Source organism: Ranitomeya variabilis, chromosome 6, assembly GCF_051348905.1.
Source record: "Ranitomeya variabilis isolate aRanVar5 chromosome 6, aRanVar5.hap1, whole genome shotgun sequence".
NCBI lineage: Eukaryota > Metazoa > Chordata > Amphibia > Anura > Dendrobatidae > Ranitomeya > Ranitomeya variabilis.
The window spans coordinates 486,751,030-486,764,883 of NC_135237.1; the positions used below are offsets into that span (position 1 = coordinate 486,751,030).

Consider the following 13,854-nt stretch of genomic DNA (forward strand, 5'->3'; position numbering starts at 1 on the left):
TCCATTCTAGCAAAAGCCATATGGTGCCAGATCCGTCGCTGTCTGTTTTTTCAACGGACACAAAAAACGTTACTATGTCCGTTTTCTCTGGCCGCCATAAAAACAATTTTCGACGGATGTGGCGAAAAACGGATGAAACGTGAGGCCATCCGTCACAATCCATCGATTATGATAAAAAACGGATCTGGCGGCAACTTTTGCCGGATCCGTTTTTTCAGCATTCACCTGATTGTGCCTGACGGCAAAAAACTGATGTGTGAAAGTAGCCTAAACAGCGCTTAAAATTTTGTGCACAGTTTGGTTTATGAAGGCAATTACAATATCAATTCTGCTATTGGCTTTGTAATCAAAGATGGTAGCAATAGCAATGTCCTTTCTCCTTTCAATTAGCCAGTAGTAGTATCTGGATTTTACCCTGTCTTATTTATTGTAGTTAGTGTTGAGCATTCCGATACCGCAAGTATCGGGTATCGGCCGATATTTGCTGTATCGGAATTCCGATACCGAGTTCCGATATTTCTGTGATATCGGAAATCGGAATCGGAAGTTCCCAGTGTATGGTTCCCAGGGTCTGGAGGAGAGGAGACTCTCCTTCAGGCCCTGGGATCCATATTCATGTAAAAAATAAAGAATAAAAATAAAAAATATGGATATACTCACCCCTCCGGCGGACCCTGGACCTTAGCGATGTAACCGGCAGCCTCCGTTCCTAAGAATGCAGTGAGTGTAGGACCTGCGATGACGTCGCGGCTTGTGATTGGTCGCGTGAGCGGTCACATGAGCGGCCACGCGACCAATCACAAGCCGCGACGTCATCGAAGGTCCTTCACTCTGCATTCTTAGGAACGGAGGCAGACGCTTGGACCGGTGAGAGCCAGGGGCCGTCCGAGGGGTGAATATATCAATATTTTTTATTTTTGTTCTTTATTTTATACATAAATATGGACCCCAGGGCCTGAAGGAGAGTTTCCTCTCCTTCAGACCCTGGGAACCATTCCGATATTTTGTGTCCCATTGATATGCATTGGTATCGGGTATCGGTATCGGCGATATCCGATATTTTTTGGGTATCGGCCGATCCAATCCGATACCGATACCTTTGCATATCGGAAGGTATCGCTCAACACTAATTGTAGTACATTTATGTTCTGTGGAAGTTCTGTTTAATTGTACAAAGTTTGGATTGTTGCAGCATACAGTTTCCTTCTTTATGGGCTGACATCAGCGATTTTGTATTTGAACGGATTGAAATGATGTTGCTCCATAACCCTCAGTAACTTTCACTTCACTGCAGTTTGTGCCTTAGGGTAGATTGTAAGTAAATTTAGCTCTGCATACATAAAGGATACATTTCAAATATTATTAGAAATCGCCTTGACTGTAAATGCTGTTTAACTGTTTGAAGATTTTCCCTATTCCGTTTTACCGTTTCCTTGCACTTTTGATTTCTATATGGATAGATTGTAAAAAGTATAATAGTGTGGTCAATGGGTGGTAGTTCCAATATTAATGCACAAACTAGGTTGTACTAATTGATTCAGGAATCACTCAGGAATATTGGAATAGGGCGATTATATTTCAGTGCCTACATTTTTTAAATTCCGTCAGTATCTGTGAATATACAAGTGCTTCTCACAAAATTAGAATATCATCAAAAAGTTAGTTTATCTCAGTTCTTCAATACAAAAAGTGAAACTCTCATTATATAGAGTCATTACAAACAGAGTGCTCTATTGCAATTGTTTATTTCTGTTAATAATGATTATGGCTTACAGCCAATGAAAACCCAAAAGTCATTATCTCAGTAAATTAGAATACTTTATAACACCGGCTTGAAAAATGATTTTAAAATCCAAAATGTATGTTTAGTAAATTCACTCAATACTTGATTGGGGCTACTTTTGCATAAAATACTGTATCAATGCAGTGTGGCATGGAGGCTGTCAGCCTGTGGCACTGCTGAGTTGTTATGGAAGACCAGCCAAAAGTACCACTGCACAGTGGTTCCACAAAATATGTTGTTACAGTTTGCATAAGCCAAGGAATCCAGTTAGTCTCGGGCTTCCTCCATCTCTGACTTGTACCTGGAGGTCTTCACCAGAAAGACCAACAGGACAGGATCCTATCCTACCTGCGGAAACTTATTTCACGTCTAGACACACTGACAACTCCGGCTGCATCCGCATCTACCCAAGCTACTACAGCATCGGATGTGCATCAACAGTCTGCCAGCTACGTATCTGGCTTCAGACCTTGTCTGCTCCGCCACTATATGCTCCATGTTGAGGGTTCATTAATCAGTGCACCTTACACTTTGAACTCTTGGCTTATGAGTTTGACTCAGATCGGGCCAAGGTGGCCTTCATTATGTCCCACCTCACTGGTGAGTCTTTTTGACGAGACTTAACCCCTATGGGAGAATGGAAATTGTTTAGTGTCAAACCTTCAGTCCTTTCTTGAGGCCTTCCATAAGGTTTTCGACAAACCCGGTCAAGCGTCCTTAGCAGCATCTTTTCTCCTCCGACTGCGCTTGGGAAAACTCTCAGTGGGCCAGTACTCTGTACGGTATGTTTCTGTACCCTGTTGTCAGAACTCCCCTGGAATAATGAGGCTCTGGTAGCCACCTTCTGGGAATCCCAGTCTAGGTGAATCAAAGATGAGCTGGTCGGTCATCATATTCTCACCTCTCTGGATGTCCTGGTATCTCTAGCAAAACAGATAGACATCAGATTTCAGGAGTGTTCCAGGAAGGTGAACTGCGAGAGAAGACTTGTATGCCTGGCTCCACATCAAAGGGAGGGATATGGACATTGGTATACTATTACGCCCGATGTCAGTAAGGGGTTAATCCAATGGCCAGGTAGAACGGGTCAATCAGATCCATGCCAACTTTCTACGGCACTTGGTCAGTGTCCACCACAGTGACTGGTCTGAACTCCTGTCGTGGGCCGAATTCTCGTACAACAATCATGTGAGTGAATTATCTGCCAAATCTCAATTTTGTTGTAGCCTATGGTCAACATCCTAATATTCCGTTCCCTGTCTCTCTTCCTCTGAAATTCCAGCTGATGAGTCCCTCATGAAAATCTGTGAGGACACCAAGCGCACATTATTGAATTCCTCGGAACGGATGAAAAGCAACACAGACAATAGACATCTGGATCCGCCACTGTTTCATCCTGGAGACATGGTCTGGCTGTCCTCTAAGTATGTCTGACTTAAGGCACCATCCTATAAACTGAGCTCTCACTTTATTTGACCACTCGAGGTTTTTAAACAGATCAATCCAGTAGCCTACAAACTCAGACTTCTGCCGCGTCCCCAATTCTTTTCATGTGTCTATCTTCAAGCCTTTCGTCCTCAGCCCTTTTTTTCAAACTTCTCGGTACCACTCCTGCTCCAGTTAGCATTGAGACTTTTTTGAGGTAGAGAACATTCTGGCCACCAAGAAGGTAAGAGGAAAGATCTTTTTTCTTGTGGATTGGAAGGGGTTTGGTCCTGAAAGGAGGTTTTGGGAGCCTGGGAAGAACATCCATGCCTCCCTCCTCCTGGAGAGATTCCCTGCAGGCTTGAAAAAGAGGGGGTATAAAAGGGGGTACTGTAGCACCAGCATCTCTGCCTTCTTTCTCCATTCCCCAGTAGAGATGCCAACTCACTCACCGACGCGGTCCTCCACTTCCTCTCTCCTCTCCTGCTGTTGATATCTGGGGTATGTGCTCAGGGCGCAGATCTCTGGGCACTGTGCTTAGGGCGCATCCTCACGCTTCTTAAAGGGGCTGCGTGTACATCATCCTAAAGTGTCCCCAGCCAGTGGCTGGGAGACAAGTGCTATTTAAGGCACCTCTACCTGCACCAGGGCAAGTGGGAATATCGGAGCAAATTGCCAGAATTGGCGCATCTAGTAAATCTGCCCTTTCTGGGGCGGCTGTGGGCTGCTATTTTTAGGCTGGAGGATACCAATATACATGGCCCCTTACCAGTCTGACAATATCAGCCCCCAGCTGTTTGCTTCAGCTTATCTGGTTGTCAAAAATAGAGGGGCGTCCATGCCTATTTTTAAAGTACAAAAAACTGGGTGGAACACCTCTATTCTTGATAACCAGCTATGATAAAGCTGACAGCTGAGGGTTGCAGCCCACAGCGGTCAGTTTTGCCTGAGCTGGTTACCAAAAAAGAAGAAACTCCACATCATTTTTTTGCTTTCTTCCGCTTGTCTGACATTCATCCAGGAGAAGTGCAGCAGCTCAATAGCAGTCGTTGATATGCTGCAGGGCTCAAGTGGCTCCTTTTACAAATGGGGTTTCCTGGATAGTAGACAACAAATTTAAAGAAGCTGTAATGCTGTTGGGTGTGGACCCCACTGTGCCATGGGCTGGGCTTACCCTGTAGGGGCGTGACTAAATATCTACCTAGTTTTCACTAGAGCCCCTGATGATGAGGATAGGTTGGGCCGCCAGTAGACACCAGGTACAACTCCGGCACAGTCCCTGGGACTGCAGCAGCTGGCCGGTGGGTCAGAGGCTGGGGTACAAGTGGGCAAGAGAAAGTCATAGTCAGAGATTCTAAGTTTGGGTAGTCAGCACAGGTTCAGATTTAGTAACTGAGGTCAGGAGCAGAGAGATCAGGATAAATGAGAAGGCAAGGCGGGTCAATAACAGGTGAGACAAAACAAGAATAAATTAATACAGAAACTAGAGATAGAGCTACTAAGAACCTAAGTTCAAGCGAGGAATGGTGGGTGGAATTGCCTCGTATATCAACTGCTGGCAGGTGATAGGCTGGGTAAGCAGATCTCTGCAGGACTGAATGGAAACAAATTCCTACAGAGTGCGGCCGCCCCTCCCTATGACTCACTAACAGCAGAACTGAAAGGGAAGCACCAGGCAGCTCAGAGCGATGATCAGGTACAGGGTGGAGCAGAGTGAAACGTGTTCAGTAGGGCAGCACGTAGAAGGTATACGAGTGGCCGACGTTACAGAAACAATCCCTATTTTATCAACTGTCAAAATTCAATAATATTATCATATACCTGATACCAACGGGTGGCACATTTCACTGAAAAAGGGCATACTAACTTATTATGCAATGGCAGGTTTAACCCTAGAACGCATGACGTTAAAAATATAAATATTAACGTATTGGGGGCCTTTTAGGCCCCCATGCACATAATGTAGAAAAACACACTTAAATAACTTTCACAAGTTTATTTCAAAATTGCTCAATAAAATGAATGAATAGTGGACAAAATTTTAATTATAATTTTTCACAGAAAACACCAAAAAATCTTTATTTTTCCCAAATTTCACACAAAGACATGAAAACACACAAAAACGCATAGAAATCTATTGCAAACTAGCTGCAGCTACATTTTTATTCTAACTTTCTTTTCTATTTTATTAGTCTTCCAAACAATTCTGACATGTTATTTTTTCAGAAGTGTGTTCTTTGCAAACAGTTTCCTTACAAGTGGAACAATATCGCTCAGTTTTCCGCTCTATGTTTCTTGGACACGTGAAACAACGCTTTAGTTTTCTTTCTCCTGGCTCTGGAATAATCTGAAACTGTACGCCACACCGTTTCATTGCTTCTTTAGTTTGCTTTGGCAAGCATTTCAAGTCGCTTCGCTCTATCATGTGAGGCATTACAAGTTCATGACAAAGGTCCTTCAAGAATATGCGTCTTCTGTCCTTCCTCTGTGCATGAAATTCCAGATGAGTTTCTGTATAAATAATGAATGAATTTAGGGCTGCTACATCAAGCATATTTGAAAATAGTACTACAGGCCATCGTTTTGTTTGCCTCTTACACGAATATTCTCCCACCATCTCATCCATTTTATCTACACCTCCTTTTGTTGTATTGTAATGCAGGATGATTTCTGGTTTCAATTTTTTGTCATTGCTGTCAACACTGCAATCGTGATGCATGGTACTGAGTAAAATTACAGATTTCTCCTTCTTCGCCTTGTAAGATACCAAAGTCGCTTTGTTATTGAATCCAAAGACACTCTCATAAAGTGCTCGCTGACGATTGTGTTTGAGTGCTGCTGGAATTTCTCGTCTGTTTTGCTTTATAGTACCAACAAGTGTAATAGCTTTTGCAAGCAGAAAATTGCCTAGTTCAACATTAGTGAAATAATTGTCCATGGTAATGTTTCTACCTGAATTGAATATTGGAACAGCAAGAGTTTTGACTGTTTCAGACCCCAGATCCCACTATTTCAGACCCCAGACAGCTTATTACTGTGTTCCGAAGGACCTGAGGTGATCATGGCCTTATCACTCCCTCCAAAAATCACATGAAATCCTCACATGTTATTATCCACACCCTGGCCCCTCCACCAGCATTACTGAGTACAAATAAAGTAACTTGAGACACAAACACTACTGAGAACATGATAAAAATTTGTACAGATGTAGTTTTCACAAAACAAGCATTGTTACACCATAATGCCTATGAAAAAAATTATATGAACAACTGGATATTATCAACAATGACATACTTGAGGAATACCTGGAGTTTCAAAATTCTAACTAAAGTAATTTTGCAGATAATAGCAAAAATGTAAGCATGGGGGCCTAAAAGGCCCCCAATATGCGTTCTAGGGTTAAAATATAAGTTTCAATAGTGTGCAGACAGTGTTTCATTATTGAGGTTATGGGCACCAACTGATTAATTTTCATTCAGATTACTACAATTCAGAGAGGGTGACTGCTTATCTAGTTACACACAGATAAGGTTTCCTCAGGTGCCAGTAACATGTTGTATACTTCTCATCCCTCCCATGCATCGTGAAATCCCACTGGACACAGATACAATTGAATACAATGGTGGATCAGGGAGCCATCAACTCCCTGCTCCACTATTAAGATTGTGCCCTATGTTTTGTTTTAAGCCTCGCGCAGCAGACAATGTATCTCTTATTGTCGTCTTTCAAAGTTAGGAGGTATGCATGTTTCTATTGCACTAACCTGGCTAACAGTTTGTCACTATAGTGCAATATAAATAACCATTTATTGCTAAAACGCCTTGTGGAGTGAGCTGTGAGAAACCATCAACATTGAGAAAATTATTTTTTGTGAATAGGTAAAAAACGTTTTTGTTTGCAGAATTCTTTATCTTCATGTTTAACTCACAAATGCTTTTTAAATCCACTATTTGGTTTATTATTTTTTTCTTTACTTACTGATCTGATATTTTCTATACTGCTTCATATATTTGCAAATAAAAACAAGTGATTCTAAATGATTCTTCTTCTTTTTGAATAGGCTTGCCAATGAAAACCTAGGTGAGAAAATTCATGAGCAAAACCAACTCCTGGCACACCTGGCAGAGGAAAGAGAGTATGTTTTTTTTTGTTGTTGTCATCAAAATATTATGTTTATTTGCTTTTTATTACTGTAGTATCTACAATTTCCTTTGTAAGGTACAATTATCAAGGCACAATATTCATTGTAGTCATATACAAGTTTAATTTGTCTATCTGAGGATTTAATGCAGATGTTCATGCTGGTACTGAGGCTTCTCTGCAACATCATGTCTTTGCCGGACCTACTAATCAAAAGGGGTGCTCAGAGTGGTGGTAGTAGGTGAATCACAGTTGTCTGATACAGCTGCCACAGAGTACTGACATGGCTGCTGGACCAGGTCTTTTTTTTTATTCTATTAAGCAAAATTCTGAGCTGAAATCTCCCCACATTCATTTGTGGCTAAGGGTATAGAGTTTTTATATGCAAATTGTCTATTCAAAGAGGAAGAGTACTTGAACTCTACTCCCACCACAAGGAGAAAGCTTACCCTACCCCTTAGATCCTAGAGTGTTTTACATACACACTCCTCAAAATTGAATTGCAAGGAAAAGTCATGGAATTATGGAAATAGTAGGAATGTCACGACTCAGTTGGCGGGTGTAGCGTTAGGGACAGGGGCTCCTTCCCTGTCCCTAATGCTGGGGGCACCCTAGCTCGCTCTGCTCCCCGTATTACTTCTGATGGTGAAGACGCCAGGACCACGTACTTTGCCTTAACGCAAGGGGAGTAGTAGTGTACAACAATAAACCAACCAAACCAGACTTAACAAGGTAATACAAACAGGGGTAACGGAAAATACAAGAGAAATATACACACACATATAACAGGTATGCACTGGAGAGTGGAGGATGAGGTTAAACCAAAGTAGGAGAAGAAAGGTAATTATGACACATTGAAAAGCCAAGCAACAGTCACAGATAAATCCACCAACTGCCTACTCAAATAACCACCAGCAACAATCTCCAAGCCATGAAGCATAGGCTAGGTGTGACAATGTGTGTTAGTCAGTTCCAAGATTAAATAGGAGATGGGAGTGTCTAACAGAGCACAGCTGAGAGCCTTAGCTCCAAGAGCTCTCAACAGAGCAGATTAACCCCTGCACTGCCTAAAGAAAGTTACACCATTTAACATGCTGGTGAAGTGCTTCTATTCAGCTCAAGAGTAGGAGAAACCAGATCTTGCTGTCTTCTGGCTCCTCACTGTCGCTGTAAACCCGTGACAGGGATGATGTTAATGATATGTAAGTGATGAAAAAATGGAAGCAAAATTTTCAAAAAAATCTTGATTTAATCAGCATTGATTATGAGTGCCAAGTGCAGAAATACACACACTTACACGGCTTGACTGATATCAGTGAGGTTATTAATGGTTGTCTAAGAACTAGTCTGCCATATACAATTCACCTGGGAACGTAAATCATCAAGCTACGCTGCTGGCAACTTCCTTGATATGTTCAATATGAGACACTGCAGACTATGGTAGCACATTTAGGTCATGCATGCTGCTTACCAAAGCATGAGCAACATATGTTCTGGAATTGCCATGGCAACTCTCAAGACACTTTTGAGTAATGGCCGTACCACTGGTTCCACAACCAAATCATTGTAATGCCGAGCTGTTAGTGCACCTGGAATGAAAATTACAGGGGTCTGACTACCGTGCATTATGTCGCCTCTCACCATCATTGAGGAACTGTGACTCGTGTGATGTTCAACACCACGAAGAGGCCTTCCTGTGGTATCATATTGTATCTAGATCAAACTCCATCTATCATTGCGTCTTAGACAAAAGTGGGACTGATCGCTAAAGAAGATTATCCTCAATTTCAGTCTCTGGGCTCATGGGCAGCATAATGGAGACCATCACAAGGGAATGGCCATACCAGTCCCACTACCTTTCCCCCCCCTCCCCGATTATGATCCTAATGATTTGTGTGCCAGTGAGCATGGCAGAACAGTTCTCAGACGACCAATAATAACCTCATTAACAACATGACAAGGTGTGTAATTGCATGTAGTTCTGTGTGTTGTGCTCATACTGTGTAAATACTTATTAGATATTTATAAGTGTGATCGTGGATATCTTGCAAGAAAGAGTCACCAGGTACCATGAACCTGACCAAAGAACAGATAAGAAATTTGGGAATTAGAATGTACGGTATTAAAAATGACTACCGGTAATTTTTTTTTTCCTTTGCAGTTTGCTGTATTCTCCAATACCCACTGTATAATGCTACTTTAATATGATTTCATTTATTAATAATCATTTTGCAATGTGTAATTTTATATGAGTGCATACATGATCCTCATCTTTCATAAAGCAGGTACAAGTAACACAATTAAAGATCTGCATGCTACTTTCATTCCGATTCTTGTATTTCAGTATTAGCCTTAAAAAAACTCACAGGTTAATGAAAAATTGAGATGCACGTAATACAATCTTAATAAACCACATATTTACTTACCTCTGAAGAGTTTTATTAGAACGTTTGCAGCAAAGACGTTTTGTCTGAACTAAATTAGTCGTTCAATATCTAATTTATGATTTGGCCAGAAACCTTGTCATGAATAATTATTTATTGAATTTAACCATCATACAGTAAGACATAATCTCATGTTTTATCAATTATACAATATTAAGAATTTAGGACACAATGTACAGATGTTGGAGAACTGAATTTTTTATTAAGGTCAACACTTGTCTCCAGCAGGCAGTTGCAAGATGACCACTCAGTCGATTTTGTATCATAGATTGCCATGCTCTTGTTTTAAAAACATTATTTGAATAAGAAGGTCAGAAATGGCGCACTCATAAACTTTAGGTGGTGCTCAAAGGAATACGTAAAGACTAGAAAATGATAACCTTTGGCACGCAAATAAGTCCACATTATTTTTTCTTTGGAAAAGTAGATTTATTGATGAACAGCCGACTAACTGTGTATTTGCTTGTCACTCTTTCAAAGACAAAGCCGACGCTATCCTTACTGCAGCAAGTAATGCTGTTTCCCCTATAAGCTTATTGGCTTGTGATATTCCACGTACAATATTGACCCTTTACAGACTTCCTTGAGAATGGCAGATTTTGCCGAAACGTTGAAAATTATGATGTCTGTTGGTCTATAGTCGGCTGTTCATCAATAAATCTACTTTTCCAAAGAAAAAATAATGTGGACTTATTGAGTGCCAAAGATTATCCTTTTCTATTATTTCAATAAGGTCACAAGGGGAAATTGTATCATCATGTCTTTGTATTAGTCTGATATAGCCAAGCGATTACCCAGTAAGAATTATGTAATGACTAATTTCTCCTGCACACTTGTACCGATTCCTCCTCAAGATTTCTGGGGTTTCAGCCAAACATCACCCCGTGGTTTGCTTGACACTAGAGTTGAGCGACTTTTAATTTTTTAGGATCGAGTCGGGTTTCGCGAAACCCGACTTTCTCAAAAGTCGGGTCAGGTGAAATCGGCCGATTATTGCGAAAAGTCGGGGGCCGACTGAAACACAAAACCCAATGCAAGTCAATGGGGAATCAAAGTCGGCAGTGAGTGGAGGACAGGAAAACACCTACAGTGCCCATTTTAATGCCAAAAACATCAATTATTATTACTTAAGCTTGTCAATCTTAATTTACTTTATAATAATAGTTACGCATTGAAAACAGGGGGTCATTTGACTAAAGTTGTGGGGGGGTAGGGCTGGCTCAAGATTTTCTTGGGCCCAGGAAACGCGGAATACGTCACGGCGGTGGAGCAGGGAGAGGTAAGTATTTCAACTTTGCAAGTGCTGTGATCCTGTGCAAGCAGGGGGGCCCACTAGTTGGCACTGGCACAGGACCCCTCATAGTACGGCGGTGTGTTTGACGGCGGGCGGCACCTCCCACTGCCAGAGACACTTTTGCGTACTATGAGGGGCCTTGTGCCAGTGCCAACGAGTATGCCCCCCACCTGATGAAGGAATCTGCACTTTCATCTGCACCTTCCTCTTTGTCCCCGTGTAAGGTGGTATAGTATGCGGGAAGGGGAACCTGACTTTCAGCAGGGTCAGATTCTGGCTTTGTAGAGTGCAAGGGTAATGTAGTGGTCTGGGTCAATGTACCAGCAGACTCATCTAGCAGTGGCTGGACAATGGGCAGGATGAGGAGGAAACACAGATATAGGCCCCAAATAAAAAAGTAGGCTAAAAGCAGTTAAAAATTGGTAACAGGAGTACACAGGCGGCATTGCTTTGTTCAGTGGAGGACAACTGTAAGGACTGGTGCAGACAGACACAGGTAGTAGGCCTAAAATAAAAAAGTAAGCTAAATACCCAAACTCAGGCCCAGTGTATAAAACAATGCAATGTGAGTGGCAGCAAGTGGCTGGCTGATACACAACAAACTAAGAGGACTGAGGTATATCCACTTTGTGAGAATTTGAATCTCACTTTTTTTGGGGGGAGACTGAACCCAAACTCAGGCCCAGTGTATTTTACAACACAATGTAAGTGGCAGAACGTGGCTGGCTGATATACGACAAACTAACAGAACTGACGTATATCCACTTTGTGACAATTTTAATCTCCCTTTTTTTGGGGGGGAGACAGCACCACAACTCAGGCCCAGTGTGTAACACAACACAATGAAAGTGGCAGAAAGTGGCGGGAAGATATATGAAAAAATCCAAGGACTGTAGTACAATTTCAATCTCCCTACAATGATCTCAGGACAAGTATGGCAGCAACAAAAAGGACTGCTGCACACAAAAGTGTGGACAAATAAACAAGATAACTGCAGAAAGGAGCAACAGGATTTTTGCTTTTATAAAAGCAGTTGGTTTGCACAGCAGCAATGCAAACAGCAATGCAGCTATCGGGGAGCCTTATAAGGCTACTTTTACACTAGCGTCGTGCACTGCACGTCGCTATGCGTCGGTTTGTTGAAAAAACGCATCCTGCAAAAGTGCTTGCAGGATGCGTTTTTTCTCCATTGACTTGCATTAGCGACGCAGTGCGACGCATTGCATTAGCGACATCGTGCGATGGTTGCGTCGTGTTGCGTCGGACCGTCACCACCAAAAACGTTGCATGTAACGTTTTTTGGTGCGTCATGTCCAGCATTTCCGACCGCGCATGCGCAGCCGGAACTCCTCCCCGCACCTCACAATGGGGCAGCGGATGCATTGAAAAACAGCATCGGCTGCCCCCGTTGTGTGGCGCTTCCACAGTATGCGTCGGTGTGCCGCAAAGTCGCATTACGACGTGCAGTGCACGACGCTAGTGTGAAAGTAGCCTAGGGCAGCCTAATAAGCAGGGCTGTGGAGTCGGTAAGCCACAGTTGCGACTCCGACTCCTGGATTTTATCAGGTTCCGACTCCGGCTCCGACTCCTTCATAAATGGCCAATTCGTAACAATAAATTTACTGTTGTAAAATATTAACATTGTGCTTATTCAGTTTCTCACCATCATATAAGTAATCAGACCACTTAGAGCAAAAACTATATTTATTGGAATACAATTAGAATATAGCAAATAACTTTTATAAACTTTTCTAAACTCTTGTAAGTAAATATGCAATAAACACTGTTATGCAGTTAATAAGAAGAAATCTATAAATTTGTCCTCAGAAAAAGTATTGCCTCTGTCAGATCCTCCTTCATGGATGCCCTCAAATCTGATCTAATTATTTTGAGAGCAGAGAACAACCTCTCTACACTAACTTGGGTTGGTGGCAAAGCAGTAACCACTCGGGCAACATCTCTGACAATGTCAGGATACAGAGGAATCGCTTGTTGCACTGTTATTTTTGATGAACGGTCAAATTTCTCAATTTCTTTTAGTGCACATGAAAAATTCTGCTGAAATGTACTGGCTGTGTTCTTTGATGGGGATGACTCTTCTTCTATGCGGGAACGCTTTGCACGGTCCTTGTGATCCAAATATTTTTCGAAATTAAATTCATCATCAGTTGATGAGGGTGAAGATGTGGCAGGATGACCAAATTCTTCTTGTTCCTCCTGACTGTTCTGAAACCCTTTCATCCTTACTGCTATTTCAAACAGAGCTTCTTTTCCTTTAGTTAGCTGTTGATCATCTAGAAGAATCCGATGCATTGGGTCTACATAAACAGCTGCCAAAAGAATGTTATTTTGTAATAGTAGCTCCTCTCTCCGTTTCATTGACGTAGCAATGCCACTTGCAATTAACCCTCCTCTTTGGGACAGGCGAAACATCAGGTTCTTCCACTCCGTTAAGAAAATACCTGGAGTTAAGTCCTCTGCTTGTAATTTTTTAGTCACTGTAAATGGGTGCTCTAGCAATTTTTCCAGCTCAGTCACCTGATTCCACTGACTTTCATTTAGCGTCAGTTGAGGGTTAGCCATGTCTACAATACAGGTTTTCAGTTCAACCAAGCGCTGAATCATTAAGTAAGTACTGCCCCATCGTGTGGCTTGATCAATAATTGCCCCTTTTCCAGCACGTCTCTTCAAAATTGAGTCAACTTAATGATTCTGGCAACAGTAGCCAATTTTCTCACCTTGCCAATCAGTGCAGCAGCATGTCCTTC

At 42.0% G+C, this 13,854-nt stretch overlaps 1 protein-coding gene across 2 annotated transcripts in view; it reads left to right on the plus strand.

The window, feature by feature from the left end:
• Positions 1–13,854, plus strand: part of LOC143782813 (uncharacterized) — a 634,917-nt gene that overhangs the window by 459,161 nt on the left and 161,902 nt on the right. For both annotated transcript variants that reach the window (XM_077270687.1, XM_077270689.1), the window contains exon 22: positions 7,269–7,343. In XM_077270687.1, coding sequence (XP_077126802.1) covers positions 7,269–7,343 — 75 coding nt within the window. The remainder of the gene's footprint in view (positions 1–7,268; positions 7,344–13,854) is intronic.